This window comes from Crocodylus siamensis, chromosome 5 (genome assembly GCF_052110815.1).
Source record: "Crocodylus siamensis isolate JL-2025a chromosome 5, ASM5211081v1, whole genome shotgun sequence".
Classification (NCBI taxonomy): domain Eukaryota; kingdom Metazoa; phylum Chordata; order Crocodylia; family Crocodylidae; genus Crocodylus; species Crocodylus siamensis.
The window spans coordinates 147,607,101-147,633,894 of record NC_143399.1 but is presented as its reverse complement, the minus strand read 5'-3'; the positions used below and the strand labels follow the sequence as shown (position 1 = coordinate 147,633,894).

Genomic DNA, 26,794 nt, shown 5'->3' with positions numbered 1-26,794 from the left:
TCTGCAGCGGACTGAGGCATGTTGAGGCAGGGGAGCAGCCAACCCAGGGCTGCCTGCTCCCCTGTCTTGAGGCATACTGCATCCCAGCCAGCTGGGGGATGGCTGGCTAGGGCACAGGGTGCCTTAGCATGGAGGCTTCACAGCATGCTGAGATGAGGAAGCAGGCGGCTCAAGGCTTCCTGCTCCCCCGTCTCTGTGACACTCTCTGGCTGGCTGCCTTGGCTGGCTGCTGCCTACCAGCTACCAGTGTCTGTGCTTTTGCCTTGCCTGCTCTTGCCTGCTGCCTGCCAATGTGTATGTCCCACTGCAAACCACATGAGCAGGGGTGTGTAGATTTGTCCCACTAGTATTTGTGCTGCTGCAAACACATGCCCTTGCTTGTGTGGATGCAGCCTTGATTATTTTCACTTACGTCTATACGAAGTGTTAGTGGAACTGGCTAAGTAGAGTTGTTGGTAACATTTTTTTCTTTAAGAATAAACTTTGCTTAGTGGTTAGTATATATTAAATTAATCTTGTTGGGGATTAGACCAGTAATTGCGGATGGAATAATTGTTCTGAAAACCAAGTCAAACTGCTTTTGCTTTTCTTCTCTGCTGGCTCTTAATTTGTCTTTCTTCAGATTCTTCTTAAGATATATTACTATGAAACCAACCACACCTTAATCCTTTTAAGAAAGACCATCCCCCCAATCACTGTTATACATCTTAGTACTTAGACTGCGTTGGACAAGACTATTGGACAGTTGCTCTGGACCATAGTTATTTGTGTATCTGTAAGTTAGATATGGCTAGTCACCACGTTTCTCAGTGCACGGTGGCAAGTGGGAATGTTCTGGGATGGTCTGAGGACAAGAGACTGAGGAAGCGCAGTAGAGAACAGAGCTATGTGCACTGTTTTGTCTTTTCCCTTACATCAGGCATGCTCAATCTCTGACCTGTGTGCTAGATCCAGCCTGCAACCCCATGTCATTTGACCCACAAGGCTCCTCAGAGATCTGGAAATTTGGCAGCACAAGACCAGTATCACTGCTTCCCTACTGCCAAATCTCTGAACCCACGGAGAGACCAGGTACCTACATGCTGGATCTGGTGCCTGATCCTAGAGTGTGGTGGGGGAAAGCACGTCAGGCCCCTAAGGACTCAATTCTGGCAGGCAGAGGGCAGGAGGGGGTGGCACCAGGCCCTGGGACCCAATCCTGGTGTGCATGGGTAAGAGGAGGTCTCGTGCTGGGACCCTGGAACCCAATTGTGGAGGGAGGGGGCAGTACTGGGCCCCGGGGCCCAAATCTCAGTGCACAGTGGGTGGGAAGGTGTGGTGTCAGGCCAGGTCCCCAACACCCAGTCCTGGTGCACAGGAGACAGGAGGAAGTAGCATCAAGAACCCAGGACCCAGTCCTGGCACGTGGAGCAGGGAGGAGGTGGCACCAGACCCCAAGGCCATATCTGTCCCTTTGGGCCAAAAGGTTGAGCTCCACTGCCTTAGATTATGAACTCCTAGGAATCTTTCTTTTAATTTGTGTCATAATCTGTGGACGTGTCTACATGTGTGGTATTGTTACTGCACTGTCATTTAGTACTTCCTTTTGGAAGTAAGTAATGGCTCAGTAACAGCCTGTAGCATGCTGTGCGTACTGTGCATAGTTATTTTTAGCTGCTCTGTCACCATAGCAACATGTTATAATGAGAGAGTGCATTGCTATGGCGATGTAGCTGCGGCATTGTGGTTTGTAGCCACCGACACTATGTTGCCATAGTATATTGCTACCGCGATGTAGTATCACATGTAGGTGCACCCTGTACATCTCAGGTCCTTATCATTTTGATATCCAAGCATCACATTCTGTAGTGTCAAAAGGTCAGTAAATAATAGCTATGTGAAGCACATAAGGGGCTGGGGGACAAATTGTTCCCCCCTATCTAGGCAGTAGCACATTGGGTACATACATAGTCCTAGGATTCAGAAAGAGAGGGTGTGACAGATGCAAGAACCTTTGCAGTTCAGGCCATGGGAGGAATGAGAGCAAGGCACCAATGAAGCCATTGAGCTGCTGGGGGCAGGCTGGGAAGGGAGCAAATGTGGGAAGGGGGGACCCTTCCAATATTTTTGCTGTCCCAGCCACTCCTGGCTTGCTTCAGCCAGGTGCTGAAGGGAACGACTGCCTGGCCAGGCACAGTAGTGACAGTGGTAATGGGGGTCCTCACTTCCTGCTCTTGCTATCTGACCACCCACGCCAGGTGTCCCCTGCCAGCCTAGGAACAAGTGTTGGAAGAGGAGCCTTCCCACTGCTGCCTGTGTCCCCAGCCAACAGCAGCACCTGCACAGCCATTCCTCCCACTCCCAGGTCAGCCAGGGACAGAGGCAGTGGGTGGGCAGGTCCTCTGCTTCTCATGCCTACTATGGGTACTACCCACCTTCTCCCTCCCCCAACAATATTTCCCTGGACAGGGTGATGGACTCAGCCAGTCACAGTGGTGATGGGTGGGTCTCCTCTTCTGCTCCCTGCTGAACACCCCCAGATGTGCTCTGCCAGTGGTGGGGAGGGGGTCATGGGCAGAGAAATCACTGTGCTACACAGTGGAAGGGGAGTGTAATCATATCACTGCACCCTCCAGGATCTTTCCCTAATTGATATGTAGAGTCTGACACTAAAAAAATATATATTGTTTTATATTTTAAAACTTTTTGTTAAGCATTGTTCTCATATGCACACACACTTTGTAAAAAATAAATTTCTAAAACCCAAAACTTAAAAACACAGTCATTAACCAGTTGTTAATAGGTTATTTTTTTCAAGAACATTAAATTTAATCACCTAATGCCTTTGATTGATTTTTCTTAATTCTTTATTTGAACTTTGAACATAAAAATTGTTAAGCATTGAAACAAAATCATATTGACAGTTGTTTTTCTTTTTTTTTTCCTTGGCCCACCAGGATGGTACAAAGCAAAAGAGAGAACGAAAGAAGACTGTGTCATTTAGCAGCATGCCAACAGAGAAAAAGATCAGCAGTGCAAATGACTGCATTAATACAATGCTTGAAGGCTCTGAACTCAAAAAGATTCGGTCCAACTCTAGAGTGTACCACCGGTATTTCTTTTTAGAAGCAGATATGCAGTCTCTGCGTTGGGAACCTTCAAAGAAAGATTCTGAAAAAGCAAAGATTGATATTAAATCAATCAAAGAAGTAAGAACAGGAAAAAATACAGATATATTTCGCAGCAATGGCATTTATGATCAGATATCAGAAGACTGTGCATTTTCTATCATTTATGGAGAGAACTATGAGTCACTAGATCTTGTTGCTAACTCAGCAGATGTTGCAAACATTTGGGTTACTGGGTTAAGGTACCTGATTTCTTACGGAAAACATTCTCTAGATATGATAGAAAGTAGCCAGGATAATATGAGGACTTCCTGGGTTTCACAAATGTTCAGTGAAACTGATGTGGATAATTTGGGACATATACTGCTTTGTAAAGCTGTACAGTTTATTAAAAATTCAAATCCTGGTTTAAAAACAAATAAGATTGAACTAAAGTTCAAAGAATTACATAGATCCAGGGACAAAACTGGTACTGAAGTCACAAAGGAAGAATTTATTGAAGTTTTCCATGAGCTTTGTACCCGACCAGAGATCTACTTCTTGTTGGTTCAGTTTTCAAGCAATAAAGAATTCCTGGATACCAAGGACCTTATGATGTTTTTAGAAGCAGAACAGGGTATGGCACATGTCACAGAAGAAATAAGCCTTGAAATTATTCACAAGTATGAACCATCAAAAGAGGGCAAGGAAAAGGGTTGGCTTTCTATAGATGGTTTTACTAATTACCTTACTTCACCGGACTGTCATATATTTGATCCGGAGCATAAAAAGGTGTGTCAAGATATGAAACAGCCTTTATCGCATTATTTCATAAATTCATCTCACAACACGTACTTGATAGAAGATCAGTTCCGTGGGCCTTCTGATATCACAGGATATATTCGTGCTCTTAAAATGGGTTGTCGAAGTGTTGAATTGGATGTATGGGATGGTCCAGATAACGAGCCTGTAATTTACACTGGACATTCAATGACATCGCAGATAGTCTTCCGTAGCGTAATTGACATTATTAACAAGTATGCATTTTCTGCTTCAGAATACCCTGTTATTTTATGTTTAGAAAATCATTGTTCTGTTAAGCAGCAGAAAGTGATGGTTCAACACATGAACAAAATTCTGGGGGATAAGCTACACACACAGTCTCCAAACATAGAAGAGTCTTATCTTCCCTCACCTGAGTCACTTAAAGGAAAAATACTAATTAAAGCAAAGAAGCTTTCCTCTAATTGCTCAGGGCTGGAGGGAGATGTTACAGATGAAGATGAGGGAGCAGAAATGTCACAGAGAGTAGGGAAAGAGGGTGTAGAACAACAGAACATTGTGGCAGGGAAACGATTTCAGCTTTGCAAAGAGCTTTCTGAATTGGTAAGCATATGTAAATCAGTTCAATTCAAAGAGTTTCAAGTTTCCTTTCAGCTCCAGAAATACTGGGAAGTGTGCTCATTTAATGAAGTACTTGCTAGCAAATACGCCAATGAAAACCCAGGGGACTTTGTGAATTACAACAAACGTTTTCTTGCTAGGGTTTTTCCCAGCCCAATGAGGATTGACTCTAGTAATATGAATCCCCAGGATTTTTGGAAATGTGGTTGTCAAATAGTAGCAATGAATTTTCAGACACCTGGTTTAATGATGGACCTCAACATTGGTTGGTTTCGACAAAATGGGAATTGTGGCTATGTCCTTCGTCCTGCCATCATGCGAGAGGAAGTATCCTTCTTCAGTGCAAATACAAAAGACACTGTGCCTGGAGTTTCACCTCAGCTGCTTCATATTAAAATTATTAGTGGACAAAACTTTCCTAAACCCAAAGGTTCAGGTGCCAAAGGAGATGTTGTGGATCCTTATGTTTATGTGGAAATTCATGGAATCCCTGCAGACTGTGCGGAACAAAGGACAAAAACTGTGCATCAGAATGGAGATAATCCAATCTTTGATGAAAGTTTTGAATTTCAAATTAATCTCCCAGAACTAGCCATGTTGCGTTTTGTAGTACTAGATGATGATTTTATTGGGGATGAATTTATTGGGCAGTACACTATTCCCTTTGAGTGTTTACAGACAGGGTATCGGCATGTTCCTCTTCAGTCTTTAACTGGAGAAATGTTATCACATTCTTTCTTATTTGTTCATGTGGCCATTACTAATCGAAGGGGTGGAGGGAAACCTCATAAACGGGGCCTATCAGTGAGGAAGGGAAAGAAATCAAGGGAATATGCCTCTATGAGAACATTATGGATTAAAACGATAGATGAAGTGTTCAAGAATGCTCTCCAACCTATACGGGATGCTACAGATCTGAGAGAAAATATGCAGGTACAGTTTGTTTGTTTTTTACAATGAAATGCTCAGTATTGATGTTTGGGGTTTTTTTACTTTTTTGTATTATGATATTTATGCAGCATGTGTTTTATACAGAGTTGTATAAATGCTCGTTATGTTTTATAATAGTGATTATTATCAAGATTTATCATTTGTCAGTTTCAAAACCTCTGTTGGAGCAACAATTGAAAGATGCTGTCTAAAAAACTAACTCCTGGTATGTAAACATGTTTTTTTTCCACACTACAAATTTCCGCTCTAATACCATAATTCATGTCTGTTTCCTGAATGAAAGGTGTAGAAAAAGTAAGGAGGAAGATTTGCGTTTTGATGTCTCTCACCATTCTAGAACTAGGGGACTTGCAATAAGGTTATTAGGAGGGGAGTTTAAAATAAAGTTTGTTTTGTTTTCATAGTGTGTAGTTAACTTGTAGAACTCATTGCCACAAAGTGTTTTAGAGGCTGGGTCAAAAGAGGATCAGACAAATTCATACAGCACTGATTTGTCAGTAGGTATTAAACATGATGAGGTTTAGCCTCCAAATTAGGACTTCCTAGGCTTCTGAATAGTCTAGATAGGCCCTGCATGAAAACTTTTCCCCATAGCCTCTATTCTCTGCCACTGTAAGGTTATCTTTACAGGGTTTTCTACCCTGTAAGGGCGCCAGAGTTGATAAACCTGTGGTGTGACTTAGTGTGGTATTTCTTAATTTTTTAAGTTAAAATCCTAGCACAGAAAAATAAAATTCAGCATATCCTATTAAAACTTTTTATGTAACTTTCAGGTTAGAGTGCTTCAAAGCAATATGTCTGAGGCTTAATTCCCAATTTTAAACTTGCATTTTCTTGTACTGCATATCGCTATAGATAATTCTCTTTATGAATAAAGTCACATTGAAAGCTACGTTAAAGAACATTTTGCCCATAGTTTAACTTTTTAAAGTTGTATTTACTCTTATGAATTGCATCCAGTTTCCCATGGCTTCCTAATTCCATTCGGTATGATTTATATTAACGACATTATTGTACTGAAATATTACAAACAGAGTATAGAAGCATGATTTTAGCTGATTAATGACTTTATAAATATAAGCTATTAAATTAATTTAATTTATAATTAATTAAACTATGAAACTATAAAAGGCACACTTCTATTATTCTGTTATTTTATATAAAATATGTTCTAGTATGTAAATTAGAATGAGTAGTGCTCATAAGGCTTTATTGTTTTATTTTATTCTAGTTTATTTTTCCTATTTCATGTATTTTGGAAACATTACATTTATTAAGCGTGAGTTTCATCTATTTTGTTTTGTCTCTTTGAAGGATGAACTTGAACTTGAAAATTTACAGCTCATCACTAACATATCAAGAAATATCCCCAGGAGATATATAGCTTAGCTGTATGACAGAATTTTAAATTTACATATCTTAACTGACTGGATAATAGAATTGCAAACTATGTACACGTGCTAGATATACCACACTTATACCAAGAATACAGGCAACCCCCACTTAACGCTGTTTTGCTGTAATGCTCATTTTAAATTGATCTGATTTCACTTAGTGCTGAGGAAGTTTTGCTATAACGCTCACAGCTGCCATCATGAGTCATTAAAAACACTTGTCACCATCTTGGGTCATCAAATACTCTTGGTCTCCCTTAACACTTGTTTTGCTTAAAGCTTGGTCTTTCAGGAACCAATTAAGAGCTGTAAGTGGGGGTTGCCTGCATTTGGCTGCCTGATATGACATGCACTTTGGACCTAAGTAGGTTGTCCAAGGTCATTAAGCAGGTCAGTGGTAGACCAGTGCGTAAAATTATGGTCTTCTGACTCATAGCCCAATATTGTATGCAGTAGGCCATAGTTCTCTATACCAGTGGTGCCCAATGTTTTGGCCCCATGGGCCAGATAAGTTGTGTAGTGGGGCTGCAGGCCTGATACAGTACTGGTCATGGTCATGGTCACTGCTCCATGCTGGGCCTGCCACCCTCCCCTGTGCATGTCTGCTCAGACCTTGCAACCCCAGCTTCAGCCCTCTGTGTGCCAAATCAGGCCTGCTGTCTTGCCTCCAGCCCCACACATGCCAGATAAGGTCCCACTGCCCTGCTCTTACTCATACTGGTGGGATGTCATGTGCAGAGCCATGTCATTTCGTCTGTGGAGGCTGGAAATTTGATAGCAGGAGAGCGGTGGCTATGTTAATTGTCATGACTTCCTCTTCCCCCACCCAGCCAAATATCCAAACCCCTGTGGAGCCCCACAGGCTGGATCTGCTCCAGTGACCCAGGATTGAGCCACACCTGTTCTAGACTGTTTTAGACCCCAGGTTCCCCACTGCCTAGGTGGGTGCCGTAACCATTCAGCTATTGAGACTAAAATATAAGGGTGGTCAGTCCCTTCTCCCTAACATATGGTCAAGTATTCACCTACTTGCCCAACTAGTGTGTAGCCTGGCTGCCTGTTTAACAAATATGCAGATGTCTAAGTCCACAGTGCACTGTTATGTGCCAAAAATACTGGGTAAATGGCTGGAAAACTGCTCTTTAGGTGCATAAAGGATAATAAAATTCAACTATTAGTTTCCGTATTGCTAAAGCTCCTGTTTTTAATGTGTATCTACAATACTAGTTTTTGAGATTATAGGACTGTAGGAAATTAGGGGTGGAGGGGACTTTGTAAGGTCATCTAGTTCAGCCCCCTGCTCAAGGCAGAAACACACACACACACACACACACACACACTGACTTGCTCTGTTGAGTGTACCCAGTCTGAGATGTTTCATTTTTTAAAATAAATTTAAATGTCTTTACAGCTTCCCAGCTCTGTGTGTGTGTGTGTATATGTGTGTATATGTGTGTGTGTGTGTGTGTGTGTATATATAAAAAATACATCTTTAAATCTATAAAACAAAATCAATATAAAAGTGCTTTCCACAGTTTACCTCTTTGTCTTATGTTTCATTAAAATCCAATATAATGATTACAGATTGTTTTGGCTTACTACTAACCTTTAAAATTAATTACTTTTATAAGTAAATTAGGTTAGTACATTTGACTTTACTGGAAATAATTTGTATACACAAATATTTATATATCGTGTGTAGCTCAGCTTTCATTTTATTTGATAATAAAATAGACTTGGGGGAAATGAGAATTTAAACTTTATCATGTGTTAAAGCACATGCAGGATAAGAGAAACATTCAGCACATTTGTAACTTTTAAATATACATTCTTTTACAGACCCACAAGCTCCAGACCTGCCAGAGATCAGTAGTTCCCACTTGGTGCAGCTACCCTAAATTTGTTATGATGATGATAACATTCCCATCATGAAATTTCAGTGGAGACTAGTGTCACCTCAAAGAACTAATATTTACTATATTGCAAATATTCTTTAAGCTTAAACATATATATTTTTATATTCTATTCCACAGGATATAAAATAGAAATGCTAGGAATTTGGAAAAAATGTGCAAAATTGGATTTAACAAATAAAGTACCCATAGAAGGCCACTTCAGTGAGGTTCTGTAATAGGAGGGGCATTACTACTGGGAATACAATGTTCAGATATTACACCAAGTGGGAGCCATCAGATCCACAGCATGTCTGGACTATACTGAGGTAGAACAGGTATGTTTAAAGTTACAAAAGTCCAACTTGCTCTGTTGAGTGTACCCGGTTTGAGATACCGTTTCATTTTATTAAATAAATTTAAATGTCTTTACAGCTTTTCAGGAACACATTTTATCAGTATGGTTTAGTAGTTCATTGCTTTTGTGTTTACTTTTAAGTTAATGGTGGCATGTTAAACTTTTCTTTCGGTAGACTTCCTTTTCTGTGTCTACATTTTAATTTTATTTGAATTTTAATATCTCTGATAAAATATTGCAAATATCTGACGCATTGTTTGCTTTGGAGAAGTGCCACTTGTTCAGGACAAAACTATTGATGTTTCACACTGCAGTTTGGTTGTTACTATTATGCATTTAAATTAATTTGTTAACCTGAAGCATTGAGAGATTAAAATTCATGGTTAACTATAAAGCAACTTCTTTCTTTTCTTTTTAACAGAATGCAGTAGTTTCATTCAAAGAATTATGTGGCCTCTCTCCTGTAGCAAATCTTATGCAGTGTGTTCTGGCAGTGTCTACACGCTTGGTTGGTTCTGATAATACACCCTTGGTAGCACTGAATCTCAATGATCAGTATCCTACAATGGAACTCCAAGGGACTGTTCCAGAGGTCTTGAAAAAGATTGTAACAGCATATGACACGGTGAGTAGTCCTTTGTGATTTTGTGTATGCTACTTGCAAGACTTTTTATAATATACAGTACCCATGTCTGTTTTGAAAGGTCATTCTAATTTGTGACTTTCTATTTCATGCTTCATTACTTGTGATTGAAAAGTCATTCTTACAAACATACACAATTTGACAGTGCTTTTATATGATGTGAAATGTAAAAATTAATATACTACATGCAAAGTGAAAAAAACTTTATTATTTGTAATAAAGAATATGTTAGTGGTAGCAGTTAACCTGTTTGGACAAACTTGTAACTCTTTGTGCATCTATAATTTTATTACAGCTGTACAGTAATTTGTTACTTCATATTTTCAGTTTATGGAGATGCTATTCTTTTTACCTTGGATTCAAACAAAGAATAGGAAGTTTTGTTTTTAAGCACTATCATTTTATGAAAAGCTTGATACGGTTGAAGTCTGCTTGTACTTTTTTGTAAATAGGCTATAACACTCAAGCATCTTGTGCATTCTGTAATCATCTTTAATGTTCATTTTAGCTTTTTTGTACTGAAGTAAGGCTACAAACTTGAAAAGATTTTTCTGGAAAGAAAACTCTTTAAAAAAATACTAATGGATATACTGCAGTAAAATAAGGAATTCTTAATTATAAAGCCTAAATTATTTAAGCTTATGGAGGAAAATCTCCACAAACTACAAGCTAATCTTCCTGATTTCATTTAAAGCAATAAGGAATAGGACAAGAAACAATCTCTCAGGTACCCAAAACTGGCATACAATGCAAACTGATCTCGCACATACAGGTAGAGTTTGAATTTTTTAAAATAACTTCTACAGTTGATATAGTATATATTATGCTGGTATATAGATATTTTAGAATGTAGATATTTTAGGATTTTTCTACCTGTTTTATGTTTAAATACAGAAAAAGCCAAACAGCTGAACAGACTTCCTAAAGAAAGAATAAACTGAGTAACATTTTGGAGGCAGTTTCTCAACTCAGCCTTAGAATAGTTACTGACCAAAGTACAAATTGCGAATTTTGTTAACCAGTAGTGCAGGTTGAGTGTTATAGATTGTGCATAGCTAAGAGGTATAAATAAAGCTACAGGCAGCTCATAGGCAGCGGGAGAAAATATTATTTGTTGTGGGCTGGGGGCCTGGAGGATGGAGTGCAGGGGGCAGTGCAGGGTGCACCTGCTTGATCCTGCCCCTCACTCCTGCAGAGCTGTTGTGGTTGAGGTGCTGGGCATGGTGCTGCAGCTGCGGGGTGTGGTGGTGGCACTGGAACAGTGGAGCCACGTTTGGAGGGTCTAAGCCCCATTAGCCCTGGCCTTCCACTGTTTATGGTACAGCTTGGTTTAAATGATATTGTAATCGCTGAAATCCAGTACAAAGTGTTCCAAATCTGTTGGGATTACAGATGAAAATAAACTCTTTAAGCATGGACAAATTTTGCTTGGTTTTATAAGGAGAGGGGGAACTGCTGGTCAGGACCATGCAGGGACTGTTACTCTGTTATGTGTGTACAAGCCTATAGTAATACAGGAGAGCTATGTTTCCCCAGTTTTAACCCTGGATTAAGCAGGGTTAAAGTCAGAGTGATTTTTGTCTGAAGCAGCAACAGCTTGCCCTCACCTTTTGAAACTGCTCCAAGTGAATGTTTGACAATGTCCCATGTTACTGATGGAAAGCTTTGTCCTGAAATGTCTGGTTGTGTTGAGGTTGGTGACACATTAGTGGAACTGCTCTTTGCTGAGCATTTCTGTGCTGTGTTTTCCATGTATCATCTGGAATATTTAAACAAACAGAGGTCACTGGTATGTCTGATCAACCATAATTGTATGATATACCTTTTGGGCTTTTTTTTTTTTTGGTGGGATGGGGGGAGGGAAGGAAAAGGTAGAGGTTGCCTGGGCAAGTTCATGCATTAAAAGAAAAAAAAGACTTTCTCCGACAAAACTCTGCAAAACTTAAAAGTTTAACAAGTTTTCAGAACAAATTGCAGAGAGGCCATTTATTCTCAAAAAAACCCTTGTTCTATATAAAGCTTACTTTTACTTACTTCCTTGGAACAGATTCCTCATATGGTTTTGTCTTAGTGCATGTTTTGAACATTAAATAGCTTTGTTTTGATATGTACTTTGGAGAAAATCTATCAGACACACATATGTTATTCTGTAAATAAAATATCTGTAAATGTTACACTGAAACTGTTTATCTCAAAAAGCCACTTTAATGATATAATAAGCTGCAATAAGCAAGTAAGCAAATGAAAATTATTTTGAGAATTAGTGGTATTTCATTTTTGAACCCCTATAACCTCCAAGTGTGTGGCACAATTTGAAAGAAACTTTTCTGGAAAAAATGTACTTTGAGCTAGCCTGTAAACTTTCATATGGTTTGTTAATCCTGGTTTTGGGGAATGTAATAGGATGTACAAGTCTTTCTTAAAGGTTTGCTAAATCTTTTGGGACAATATTACCTATGTCCCAGGTTTGCCTATCAAAACACTTAAGAGATGGGTAATGTCCTTGAAAGAAGGGAGCTGGGGAAGAAGTGTGAAGAAGTCTATTCTGTTGACCTTAGTTTTATGGCTAGAGATTGGATTTCCATGAGCAGGTGGGACAAGAACTCCCCTTCCCTCTCATTGAAGCGAGAGAACTGAGGGGTTCTGCTAGTTCTTGGTGGTCCCAATTACACTACTTTTCACAGCCAGGAGAGCAGGGCAGGTCAGTAGTCACATCATTTTTTTTTTCTGAGAAAGCATGATAGAAATGAAAGGGACTCCCCAAAATGGAAAGAAATCCTGGTTGGACCTGGCCCGTGCAATTCAGTTATTTACTATGGTAGAATCCTTGTAGTCTGATGACATCGTTCATACCATGGGTATGTTGTTTTACTTTTTGGGGCAAATTAAAATAAAGATCCCCTGGCAAGCAAGTACGCTGTATGCAGATTCCAAGGTCATTCTTTTTTGTTGTTTGGTGTGTTACAGCTAAGTTGGGAGTACATGTAGGAAAAGTACTTTCCTATTTTTCTTATTTTGGGCTTGCATGTGCTGAATGGACAGGTCAGAATTACATTTTAATGGAGTTGTTCCAAGATACATCACCTATTATCAGTGTGAAATCAGGGTAATAACAGGCATTACTTTGCAGAATGTTTTTCAAACAAACCTTGGTTACCATGGTAAGTGCACAAATTATCTTTGGTTTACATTGTTTCATTCTGAATATGACACATGGTCAATATGGATGTTTTCAAAGCATCCACTGTTTCAGGGTTAGTCCATCTCAGACAGATACAGTAATTGGATATTTAACACTTCTTTGTCAGAAATACTTTCTGAACTAAAAAAGCAGGACTAAATATTTACACTAGCATGGTGGTCAACAGAGGTTTTTAGTTATTCAGTAGAATTTGTTTGCACAAGGAGTGACTACAGAGCTCAATATATTCGTTCAATAAACTATGAAAGGATGCAAGTCCTCTTCACTAAAAGAATTTGTCTAAAGAGTATAATTCTACAGGGATGCATGATACTACTGAAAGTGTCTTTAATGTAACACAGGAACAACATAGTTATTGAAGAAACAATGAGCCAACTGACTGTCAGTTAATTAAAAGCATCTCAGGATACTTGTTACTTTATATATTCTTGCCATAGAGCTGTAGCACACACAAGAATGTATACTGTGGTCTGCATTCACTATTGTATCAGTTAACTTTAGAAATTTCTATTTGGGTATCTTTGCCTTGTTTTCTAGGGCCCAGTTCAGCTGAAATCTGCTAGTTCAATGATGATTCAATCTTTTTGTTTTGATGGATAAAATGGCCACTCATAGTTGGGGAGATGCAAGTGATACGGGGTAGAAATTGGGTGAGAGGGACAGAAGCCTGGTCACAGGGTTTTGACATTTGACTTGATTAGAACCAGTATTTCACTAAGGAATGTTTAAAAAAAAGTATTTTTAACTTTTGTCTGTGCATTAGTGAGTCAAGTAATGCCTTCCGAATAATATAAAGCAGCAATATGACTAGGAACAAAATAAATCTGTTTCTTAGCACATAAAGGTACTTATTTTTCCTCTATTGATGAATGTACAAAAGATTCCTTAAAGACACTCTGTAAGCTTGATAAAAAGATCAGAATATTTTGTTGAGGCACTGGGAAAATGGACATTTATAACATCTTTTTCAGCATTTAACAGTGTTTTATTTTTTCCTCTCAAGTTCATGAACTGCAGCTTCCTCTGTGTGATACTTCAGCATACACTCTGCTGGTGTCATCACACCCATCACTGAACACTGCTGTATACTGAAGCCTGGAGATAAGGCAAGTGCTTCTTCCACACCATTGCATGTTTTTTAATGTCTTATGCCCTATAGGATAACTCATGGGAAAAGTAAAAACTTTATAAAACTCTGCAATGGCAAGGGAAAAAATACTTATCTTGTTCCCAAAGTCAGGCTTCAGTCTGCAGCACTGTTCAGTAATAAGTACGATGACACCAGCAAAGCATATGCTGGGACATCATTCAGCGGAAGCCAGCTGTCACAAAGAACCTGCTTGTCTGTGTATCAGTTTTTAATTTAATGATGAGGTAGCTAATCACTGAAACTTGGTTGGATAATACTGTGGGATCAGCTTTGTTGCAGTTGGCATCTGTCAGGGTTTTGGTTCAGTATGCTTAAGCCACTTGACATGTCTGCAAGTAACACAGGTAGCCATGTAAATTGGGCAACTGGCACTATCCATTAACCAAGTATCATTGATTCCAATGTTAAAAGATCCACTCTTATCAAATTAAGCACTCTGTTTAATTTGTGCTTCCTAGAGATAGGGTCTAGCTGCCACTGGTCTTCATTTACTTCTGCATATTGATACAAATGAAAGCCATCTTGTTAGTTGACAGAGGCCATATGTGTTTGAAGACACCAAAACTGATTTTGCTTGATGACCTTGGCATGCACTTGGATGATGAATCCTCAAAATAATGTTAGTGTTTTGTCTGTATTATAAGTAGCCATGTGGTTATTACAGATGGTTACAGGTTGAACTCATATACATGGCTAAGATGACATTGTAGTTAGATAGTGGCAAATTAAGACAGTGATATGAAGCAATTTGCTGCATTTTTACCTTAGGGGCTGTCTGTTCCGTTGGGACAAGTAATTCCATTTGGACTGCCCACTTTAATGGAGTCATAGCAGTACTAGTAGAGTCTGAGAGAAGATAACCTTTATTTGCCAGGCTGCGAGGTAAAGGTTTTTGTAGGATGTTACAGTAATCTTTTGTTTATGGCCACTGACAGGACTTTACCTTCACAGCTTACAATGGCTTGCAACAGAAGAATTTAGGGGAGTTGAACTTCTGTGATAGAAATATTAAACTGAAGCTGACCTATTGTGTTATAAAGAGTAACTGAACTCTGTAAGATAAAGATGTGTGGGAAGTAAAAACAAGTTCATTGCCTCTTCCACAGACAGGGTTCTTTGGGTAAATCTGATATGTTTCATTAGATCAACTCAGATAGTTGGAAAAATTCTTCTTTGCAAGCTTTCAGGTATAGATACCCTTTGTCAGGCTGAGGAAGTATCTGCAGTTGGTCTGTGCTCTTCCTTGATCAAATAGTAAAGCAGCCAGAGCCCAGTATGTGTGCAAGAAAGCCAGTCAGTGAAAATGTCAATGAGGAAAAGACAGGTGTGGGGGAGGGCGTGCGGGGAAGGGGAATGACTGCAGCTGTAGTCAATGGATGAGAGACAAGTGGGGGTGGGAGGAAAGGGGAATGAATATGACTGGTACAAAGTGGAGAGGTAACCTGAGGAGTCCGAGGTTAGGCAGGTTATAATTTGTCATAAATACAGTGTCTATGTTTAGTCCATGATTTTTTTGTATCCAGTAGACTAATGCAGTGAAGTTCATAGGCTTGTCTATGAAAGGTGTTTCGTAAACTCCCTTTGAGGATTAAAATCGAGAGATTGGAGAGAGAATGGTTTTCTTGTGAGAAATGTGCCCCCACAGGTAATTGGATATTCTTGTCTTTGATAGATTTCTGGTGTGCATCCATTTTGGTACACAGTTGTTGTTTGGTTTCTCCTGCATATCTTCCATTAGGGCATTTGATGCACTGGATGAGATGTATAACATTTCTGGAGGTACAGTTGTAAGATCCAGGACTGGTGATGGTTCTGCCGTGGGGGTGTAGTAATTGTAAGGGTGGTGGAGATATGGTGGCAGATTATATTTCTTGTCATGGCATGGTCTGGATCCATTTGGTGTGTTTTGGGCTGTAGGAAGTTTGTTTCTGGTGATGAGGTAGGCAGGGTTTGGTGCTTGTTTACAGGCTAGGGTGGATGGTTTTGGGAAGATCTGTTAAAGAATTGGGTCATCTTTCTAGCATGGGTTGCTATTTGAGGATTTTTCCATATAGGTTCCAGGGAGGGATAACGTGTCATAGCCAGTGATGTGCGATTCATGGGAGATTTTCTTCTCTACTGCTGAAGAATTCTTCAGCAGACAGTAGTATCTGGGTGACTCTTTCAAAAGTGCAATCTGTGTCTCTGGAGGAGCGTCCTTGTTGAATGAAAGCCCAGTTGAGATATGTGAGGTGACAATTGTGAGTGTTTTCCTCAGTGCAAATTTGGTGATATTGGAGGACATAGCTGTATATCACAGCTTTCTTTAGGGTGATTGCTGGTTTTGTGTAGCTATGTATGTTGCTCTATGGGTTTCTCGTATATGGTAGGCTGTATTCTACCATTCTGGGTAGTGATCATTGTGTCTGAAAAGGAACTGTTGGTGCTGGAGTATTCAATAAATAGTCTGATGGAGGGGTGATGCTTGTTGAATATCTGATGGAAAGCAGTCATAGATTGCAGGTTTTCAGTCCAAATTATGGTGTCATCGATATATCTTAAGTATAGCAAGAGTTTGATAGTGCAGTCCTTGAAGAATTATTCTTCCATGTGAATCATAAAAAGCTTGGTGCATTGTGGGGCCATTTCTGTGCCCATAGCTTTGCCCATGATCTGGACGAAGTGTTGATTATTGAAGGTGAAGTTGTTGTGTGTGAGGATGAAGTGTATAAGTTCAGTAATATCTTTGGATCTGTACTCTGAGTTGTAATTTTACTCTTGTAGATATATAAGGCAGGCTTGGATGCCATCCTGGTGTGGGATGTTGGTGTATAAGCTGGTAACATCCATGGTGACTAGGAGGGCATTGCTGGGAAGGTGGCCTATGTTTTTTACTTTTTCTAGAAAGTCTGTGGTATCTTGGACACAAGTCACTCTTTGGGTCACGAGAGGTTTTAGGGTGGAGTCAATGAAACCTGACATTTCCTTGGTGAGGGTTCCATGATTGGATATGATAGGTCTGCCAAGGTTCCCTTGTTTGTGGATTTTAGGAAACATGTAAAAAGTCCCTGGGTTAGGTATTGAGGAGATCAAGTTCTGTAGCTTTTCTTGAAGTTCTGATGGAAATGATTTGATAGTAGTTTTGAGTTTCAAGATGAAAAGGGGAGTAGGATCTTCCTCTAGTTTTTTGTAGTAGGTGGTGTCAGAGAGTTTTCTGTTGGCTGCTTTTATGTAGTCTTCATCGTTAAAGATAACTATAGCTCCTTTATATGCTGTTTTTATTACTATTTGATGGTTAGATCTTAGGGATTCTATGGCCCTTCTCTCTAAGAGGGAGAGGCTGTTATAGTGGTATGTGTTGTTGGTTATTTCCTCATTCATTCTTTCTCCGAAGCAGTGACTATAGTGGTCAAGGTTAGAATTTTGTCCACTGTAAGGTGTCCAATCTGAGGGTTTTTTTGGTTTTTGGGGGGATTTTTTTCCTCTGTTGTCAAAGGATGAAGTATTGTTGGAAGTGGATTCATTTTGGTTGTAGAAATATTTCTTGAGGAGGAGGCACCTTCTAGTTGAGGAGGAGAAATCTTCTGGTTTTCCACATTAAAGTATTTTATTAGGGTATTTTTCTGGATAGAAGTTCAGGCCTTTAGAGGACAGATTTTTCAGCTTTGGTAAGTGTGTACATGGAGAGATTGATGATATTTGAGGGTTGGTTGCTTCTTTCAGTTTCATCAAGTTTGAGGTTGGAAAGCTGTAAGGTGTTGGTATTGTTTCTCTGAAAGCCGTTTTGTTGTTGGGGAAATTGTTCTTAGAGTAATTGGTTCCATTTCTTCTTTTTATGTTGGATGGATGTTGTAGAAGATATTTGGTAGTCTCTTTGTATACATTGTATAATGTTTGGGAAGATGTCTGGGTTTTTTCTCTTTTAACTTGTAGCATGTGGTGATTTCCTTCCTGAGTTGATCTCTTTTGCAGTAGGTTAGGTGAAGAAGATGATTTCTAAGTTGCTCTGAAGTTCTTTTGCAAAATTGTGAAACATATTTGGAGGTGTGTGTAGTAGTCAGGGGATTGAAGATGTTTAGTCATCTGGAAATGATGTTGTGTTTCTTGCACAGTCTTAGAAAATATGTTGCTGTTGAGTCTGGCTTCTTTCTTTTTCATGTTGTGTAATTGCCTCTTGCAGCACCTGGGAAAACTTGTTCAGCAGATATGAGTGCTGTTCAGCGCGCTTAATTTTCATCGCCCACCTTGGTTTCTGATTTCAGTTTCTGGTTACTTTGCAAATAAAATAAAGTATCTCAGTCCAGTTAGTATGCTTCTGTGAATGCAGAATGGTATCTTGAGGGGAGAAATAGTAAGAGTTTTGTGGTTGAGTTTAGGCCACCAATGCTCATCCAGAAGTACTAGAGATGTTGGAAGCTGTTTATCCAACAAATTATCCCTTGGACTCATGGTCTGACTGACTGATGAAAGCCAACAGAATAAAGAAATGGGTCCAGGTTACATGGAAGTTATTAATGCCTCCCTTAATGAGAGCATAATGTATATGTAACTTCAGCTCTAGAAAGGGGCATTTATAATCAGTGTAACCATTATTTAATATCTAATCTTAAGTTTCTTGTTAAAAATGTAATAGGTCTGGCTGAGCCCCACTTTTGATTGGTACTGGTCTGCTGTAATTGAACCTCTGTGCTTTCAGGTTAGCTGAGCCTGTCCAGTATCCAGTCACTGTTTTTAGTTCAGAACCTCTACAGCCCATTCCTTCTACAGCACAAGTACAGATTTCCTTGCTGGCACCCTTCCTGGGAAGGAAGGATTCTGCAGTTTAATTTGCCTAGGCCTAAAGCAAAGGCTTTGTATAGGAGTTTATAAAACCATGATAATCTCTTGCTTCCTGCAGTCCTTTTGCTGTGCAAGGCTGATTGGCCTATGAGAGAGCAGGAGAGCCTTGATGGACCTTGCTCTTAAGTAAAGTTTTTTTTCTTCTGCTGTGTGATCGATCAATTTTCAAGCTCCAGTTAGATTGGTAAAGTCCCAACCCCTTCAAGTCCATTAGGGAGAACTAATTTTCTTTATTCTGGTCATTCTTGTAATAAAAGTATTGTTTAGACAGTCTTCCTTAATGACTCTTGTATTAGGGTAAGTTTACGCAGCAAATAAAAGTGCTGACAAATTGTGGGTAGGTATGCCTACACCAGCTTTAATCTAACTAGCAGAGGTATGCTTGCCCATGCTATAGTCGCATCTTCCTTTGCTCTCTAGACGCAAGTCAGTTTAGGGAAATGAAAAGTGTTAAAATAAACTGCCTTGGTTTGCCCTTGACATTTTCAGGCAGTTGGTGACATGCATAAAATGTAAATCCCATTTTTCAAAATAGTGTTTGCAATGTCAAGTTAGGCTTACATTTTAACATTGACTTGTATAGTCATCATATCGGTCCATCACAAACACTGAGAAGGCTGATAAGTGATAAATGCAACCATGCTTTCAATGGCTACTCTAGCACTTTTTTTCTCTTCAATAGAATATTGCTCCCTAGTCTGGAACAAAAGCGTGCACACAAAGATTGTTGATACTAGAGGTGCACCGATACATCTGTCCCATATCAGAGTGGTACCTATATAACGAAAATTGACTGCATCAGCAATTGGGTTTTTTTGGCTGAGGTTGCCAATTAATGCCACCAATAAATGCCCTATGCACATGAGCAGCCAAAGCGCAGCATGCAGGCCACCAGGAGCTCAGCCTGGCAGCGTAGAGAGCAGCTGGGTCTGGCTGGTAAGTCTGTTGTGAGGGAAGGGCCATGGGTTGGAGGCAGATCAAGGCCAATGGTGTGGGAGGGAGTGGGACTGGGGCTGCGGCAGGCACTGCACAGCCAGGGTGGAGGGTAGGATGGAGCCATAAGTGGCTAATCCAAGGGGCACAGGGAGGGGTAGCAGCTCCCGCCACTACATGAATCCCTGAAGGGGCATGGGGGGTGCATGCCCCCGGATCTGTGTGGGGCATGACTGGCTACCACTGTGAGCTGGGGCAGGGGCAGTGCTAGGCTCTTCCTGGCAGGGCTTGAGCTTGGGCTGTGCTTGGGGCAGGTGGTGGCAATGCTGAGAGGGAGTTATGGTGAATTTTGGGGTGACTGCAACCTCCACCCCCCATGACTCCCTCCCACCACCTCCGCCACCCACCCCAAGCACAGCCCTGGCCCAGCACCTCTCCACTGGAAAGAAAGAGACCAGTGCTATCCCAGCCCCAGCCCACCCCTGCCCCATATGCAGATCTGGGGGCACACAGCTATGCCCTCCCAGGGTGCATGCAGAAGGGAGCCCTACACACACACTCTTCCCCACCTCCACTCTGCCCTGGATGTGTAGCACCTTCCCTCACCTCAGGGGCCTTGATCTGCACCCCTCACGCCTTCCCTCCTCCCTTGCCACTTCCCCTACAACAGACTTACCAGCCAGACACCGCTCTCCAAGCTGCTCAGCTGCATATCAGAATTGGACAAGTATTGGCCAACATGGCTTATTAAAAATTGGTCACCAGTATTGGCCCAAAAATCTCTATTGGTGCACCCCTAGTTGATACACAGTTAAATGCAACTGTGCAGATTATATCAGAAATGCTAAGTAGTATGCCATTGCCATGGCTTCCAGTCCTAGCGAACATTACTTCCCAGCAGCTCCTCCACGATGCCACATGCATGAGGGAATACCATAAGGCCCAAACCTCCCAATAAACAAGGACACCACTGCACCATCACCGGATAGGCTCAAATCTAGAAAACCCTTCTGGAAATAAGCCAAGGAGCTCTCTGATGATAACAAGAATATTGAAGAATGATGGAGGGAAGCCTGGGCAATACCTGCCACAGAAATATACTGTCACTGACCCTACAATCCACCAGCCAGGATTTGACCTACCGAGGGAGGTTTCATCCACCCTGAATCACACCTGGATGTTTCATGGAAAGTGTGGACACCCACTCCATAAATGGAAAATCAAAGAGAGTCCTGGTTGTGATTGTGGTGCAGCTTTTGCAGATGGTGCAACATATTGTGAATGATGGCCCAGTTAGATCATTTAATGGTGATCTAAAATGAATCCATGCAGCTACCCCTAAAGCAGTCAAATAGTTATCAAATTTAGGTATTAGTCTATTAATGTTGTAATCCTAAAATGTGATACGAAAGAGAGAGAGACAACTGTGTGCACCTCAGATGTCCTTGATTGTTGCCAATCTGGTTATAGATTTGGCACAAAAACTATGCTGGTGGCTTTGGTGGACGTTTGTCCTACCACTGAATGAAGATCAGGTGTCCATGTTTCTATTAGTTGTATCAGTTTTCTTTGGTATTATTGGTTGCTCCCCACTTACCACCGTAGGGTATTATAACAGTCATTTTATGCCGTGTAGCTTATTGGAAGATTTACCAAGTACCTGTGCATTTAAGGGAAAATATTATTCTTGTTATTACATTTTGATATAGGAAACATATAATGCATTTTAAATTTTGTCATAATTGAAGTATTTTGAAACTAAAAAAATTACTTACTTCCCTAACCTTTAAGAAATTGAACACTTTATTTACCTGTACAATTCTCACTGACTGTAAGTGACACATGACTACATTTTACATAGATGTATGAAAGTTCAAGGGTTTTGGTTTTCATTTTACATACTTCATTTTTCCTTTATACTTTCTGTTTTACTAATTTGATATAAGGTAGAACATGTATTACATAAAGAGTTAAGTTATAAAATTGGCAAAACAGTTCAGTATTCAGTAAGTACGGGTCTTTGTTGTTGTTGCCATTGACTTTGTATAGTACGCTCCTTTTCATTGTCAATTCCATGTAGAATTAGAACCATTTTTCTTGAGAACTAGATACACATCAGCAGTGAAAAAGATCATTGATTGCAATTTAGTATTACAAATAGCTCTGGCAATGTTAACTAAATATCTACAGATTTTGATTCTAAGAAATGGTTAATAGATACTGATGTTAATCTGCTCTAAAAAGAGAAGACAAAATATTGATGGAAAATACAGTGAATAGCCTGGGCAAGTTCTTTAGGAAAAAATAATTAATCATCATCTGTCGCTGATTTTTTTTCAGGAGTATAGTCATTCTCATCTGGGCAGATTTAGATTATGCTGCAAAATCCATAGTTAATAGAGGGCATTATCTGATTTGTGGTGAGGTTTCCAGTGTGCCAGAGGTAGATTCAAATGCTAACTGTTGTTTGATGTTCAGGCTATAGTGCCACATGATGCAGAACGTGACTTTTTCTGTGTGCTGAAGGGAAATCTGTGCTGGTGTTAACTTCACCACCAAACTGAAAGATTGTTCAATTTCAGTATATGATCATGGATGGTGCACATTCCACGTGTCTCTTTTCTTCTGTCTTCCAGTTCCTCGCAGCTAATTATCTCAGATATTAACAGTTTAAAACATAACACTGAATTAGACCTATTATTTTTTTCCAGGGTGACTTGGGATGTTTTTCTTGGTGTTTTTATGATGTGTTTTTTCAGGTTTTTTTACTCTGTATTTTTCATCAGTTTATAATACAATTGTACAGGTTAAGCTTGGTTCATGTACCATGTTTCCCCTTTTCTTTTTATTTCACTGGAGTCAGATATTTATGAAGCATGAACTAATGACTGTTGAAGTTGAAATGGATTTTAATGTCTTTGAGGTGGAGAAGATGACAGCCCTTACATATTGGAGCATCTTGGCTATATACTCTAGCCATTGTCTTTCCTGAATGGTGTGTTCACAATGAACTGAGAAGCATGCATAAACTTACTTATTAGTCGGGACTTTGTAAACTATTTGTTACTTCCATGATTTTTTTTGTTACCTTGGTACTTTTGATTGTTTTTACTTCTTTCCTTCTGTTTTTGGAACCCTGCAAATTCAGGACCAGTTTTTTTTCCTTGCTTCTTTCTGAGGTTCTCCCAAGGAGTAAGTGTAAGGAGACCCTAATGTTCTTGCACAGTAGTGGGGTATAAATGTGGTGTTTCCACTTCCCAAGAAAAGTGACTTTACCTTAGATTTGGGAATATAAAATCCTAAAGCTGGTGAGGGGGGACACTGAGATTTGACTCACTCCCTAGAGCATCACATGTGGTCCCATAATATGCTAGTGAATTCAGGAAGGAATTCTCCTCTGGAGATTTTGTCTGCAATGCTTGCAGTGTGGGTGGTTTGTTAAAGGCACCATTGGGCATAGAATAACTAATATACAATATACTTGTTTTCTCGGGGAAATATGTTTTTGGTTTAATTTGCAAATATGATTTCTGTGAAAGGCATGCTTTTTAAACAAATCACTGTCATCAAGCAAATTTAGTTTGATTTTAAGTCTTTTCCAAGAAGTGGAGCATGGGTGACGAGTGCTTGTATACAGAAATAACACCCAGAAGCTGTTATATTTTCTTATACAGGCACTTTTGAGCATCACTTAAAGCAGTAGAAAGATTAATTACACTTCATTATAAATCGACCTCGACTGTCTGGGCCAAACCACAGCTGATATGTAATGAGGTTATTATTGATTGCTGTCTTATTTGCTGGTTCTTTTTACCAGTGCGTGGGTTTTTACCACAAAGCTTGGCGTTCAGAATTTTTGGTCTGATCCCTCCTCCCCTGTCTCCTCCCCCTAATATCAGCTGATAAAGGATTGGGCCCTCTATTCTTATTTAGATGCATATGACCATGTTGTTAGGCATATCCGTGAGGTCATCATGTTTCATAGTGACTCTAATCCATGTCGGGAATGTGTCAACACAGTTGCACAGTAGCCTGAATGATTATTTCCTAGATCACATCCAGATCCAGAATCTTCTCTGACTGCTTCTGAGGCCTTGAGTTGAATGACTTTGAGACCTTTCAACCTAATGTTCCCATTCTAATTTTCTAACATGTAATGTATACTCATTTTGAAAATGTTTCATCTAGTTTTCAGGCCTCAGATTGCCCATTCTACTGCAGCATATTCTTAAGAGGGGGAAATAATGGGAATGTTCAGCACTCTGAATTCGATGCTTATTTTTAAATGATGAATGACTATCCAGTTGTCTCCTACTTTAACAATGTTTGCAAATATTGTTACTTTCATTTTGATCCAGGTCAGTCACGTTTTCATTAATTATCTTTATCTGTAGTTGTGAAAAAATATGTAAATCTTGTTAGAGAATGCTAAAACTAAGGATTGACTCATAACAGAAGCTACGAAAAACTTGTTTTTAATCTGAGTCTCAGAGTGGAGACTTATGTTTTCAATACACATATACTTGTTCCATTTCCGTCTGATCAAGCAAAAGAAGGTATGTATTGCTGATCTTCAGTTAACAAAGTTAATTGTTGTTAAAACTAACCTGATGAACAGATCATATACTTTTTCTAAGTTAATAGTAACTACTAGAGGCCAGTGTACTCATACACATAGCATTGAGTATATATAAAAAATGTTCAGTTAAATAGACATGCACACACTACTTCTTTTGACATCAGTGAGACCAGGAGGGAACTTGTTGTTCTCTTTAAAATGCATAGGACCAGACTTGGTCCTAAAACTAACAGGAAAAACATCTTTGATAATCACAAGCTTGTTTTTTTTGTTTGTTTTTTTTAAATAAAGCCTCTGCACAGCTTTTCAGTGAGATTGAAGGATTTAAAAGAAACTATTAACTATTGTTGGACTAGAAAAAGTCAAAATTTCCTGTCAGAGTAGTTTTAATAACCTAACATATGAAAACAGATTGACAATTTTCTACAAGTACTGTGATTTAAGAGTAAAATGATCAGTTTACAGGCCAAACAGTTTTCAAAGTCAAGGCTCTGAAGTACCCATGTAGGGCATTATAATGGAACCTGATTTAACCACTCCAGGATACAGGGTTATTAAAACAACTATTACTATTTGATTAAATTTCCTCCCGTCTGAGAAATTAATTTGCCTGAACTATTTTGCAAATACAATATATAAATAAATAAATAAGAGCATAACTAGTTAGAGAATCTTTACTTTGCAACCTCTTCTATGTTAGTTTAACGTAGAGCACTTATACTAAGGAACAGTTTTTATTATGCTTTTGAGACTTGTTCCTCACTGGGGGTATGTCTACATTTGCATTTGATCTGGCAGCAATTTACTCATGAGTAAACTACTCATGAGTAAACACTCCTGGGCAGGTGTCTATAAATTCATAGATTGTAAGGCCAGAAGAGACCTTGGGAGATCATTGGGTCCAGCCCCGTGCACTAAGCAGGAAAGATAACTGGGGGTCAGGTGACCCCACCAAGGCGACAGTCTAGTCTCCTTTTGAAGATTTCCAGGGTAGATGACTGCACCACCTCTGGAGGGAGCTTATTCCACAGTCTGGACACCCTGGCTGTAAAGAAGTTTTTCCTAATGTTGAGCTTGTATTGATCTTCCAGGAATTTGTGGCTATTACTTCTGGTTTTCCCCTTGGGTGCCCTGGTGAACAGTTGCTCACCAAGCCCTTGATATATAGTCCCCTAGTGTAGCGGTAAGCTGCTACCAGGTCCCCTCTCAGCCTCCTTTTCCTCAGGCTAAGGAGTCCCAGATCCCTCAGCTTTTCCTTGTATGGCTTGCCTTTTAAGACTCATCATATGGGTGGCTTTTCTTTGGACTTTCTCAAGCTTGTCCACATCCTTCTTAAAGTGTGGTGCCCAGAACTGGAAATAGTACTCCAGCTGCAGTCTCACCAGTGCTGAGTAAAGCGGAATAATCACCTCTTTGGTTTTGCTGGGGATGCATCGATTGATGCACGCCAGAGTATTATTGATCATACTGGCTACAGTATTGCTGGCTTATATTTATATTGTGGTCTATTATTACCGCTGGGTCCCTTTCATACGTGGTGCTAGTCAGTTTGGTGCCGCCAAGCCTGTAGGTATGTTGGGGGTTGCTTGTCCAGGGGTGGAGCACCTTACATTTCTTCATGTTGAACTTCATCAGAGTCCAATCTGCCCAACTTGCTAGCCTGTCTAGGTCTGCCTGTATCTGTAGCCTATCTTGAAATATGACCATGCTTCCCCATAACGTGGTGTCATCCGTGAACTTGGCCAGTGAGCTGTTCACCCCCACATCCAAATCATTAATAAAGATGTTGAAAAGTACTGGACCAAACACCAATCCCTGCCGAACACTGCTGCCCACTTCTTGCCAGGATGATACAGATCTGTTCACTACAACTCTCTGGGTTCTATTCTGCAGCCAGTTTCTCACTCACTTGACAGTCTTGGACTTAAGCCTACAATCCTCCAATTTTCTCGCAAGGATATTGTGGGATACTAGATCAAAGGCCTTTTGGAAGTCAAGGTATACAATGTCATCCTGCTCTCTAGTGTCCAGGTGGCAAGTTACTGGATAGAAGGAGATGAGATTGGTAAGGCAAAACCTGCCCGTGACAAAGCCATGCTGGCTATCATTCAGAATCTTACCTTCTGAAAGCTTATTGCAGATAGACTCCTCGATGAACTTTTCTAAGATTTTCCCTAGGATGGAAGTTAGGCTGACTGGCCTATAGTTACTCCTGCCCTTCTTGTGGATGGGCATACCACTGGCCCTCTTCCTTCTCCAGAGTGCCGTGAGTTGTGGAAGAATTTTGCCAGGGGTTCTGCAATGGCTTCAGCCCCTTCAGCACTCTTGGATAAAGATCGTCTGGTCCCTCTGACTTGTTTATGTCTAATGTTATTAACTGGTCA

The 26,794-nt window shown here is 40.0% G+C and overlaps 1 protein-coding gene and 1 pseudogene across 5 annotated transcripts in view; one reads left to right on the top strand and one right to left on the bottom strand.

Moving 5' to 3' along the window:
* Positions 1-26,794, top strand: part of PLCL2 (phospholipase C like 2) — a 188,134-nt gene that overhangs the window by 103,373 nt on the left and 57,967 nt on the right. For 4 of the 5 annotated variants that reach the window (XM_090046589.1, XM_090046590.1, XM_090046591.1 and 1 more), the window contains 2 exons: positions 2,937-5,423; positions 9,507-9,710. In XM_090046589.1, coding sequence (XP_089902715.1) covers positions 2,937-5,423; positions 9,507-9,710 — 2,691 coding nt within the window. Of the gene's footprint in view, positions 1-2,936; positions 5,424-9,506; positions 9,711-13,933; positions 14,037-26,794 lie in introns of those variants that run through there. The other variant, XM_090046594.1, reaches the window with a different exon arrangement.
* On the bottom strand, positions 16,412-17,440 carry LOC149864710 (uncharacterized; annotated as a pseudogene).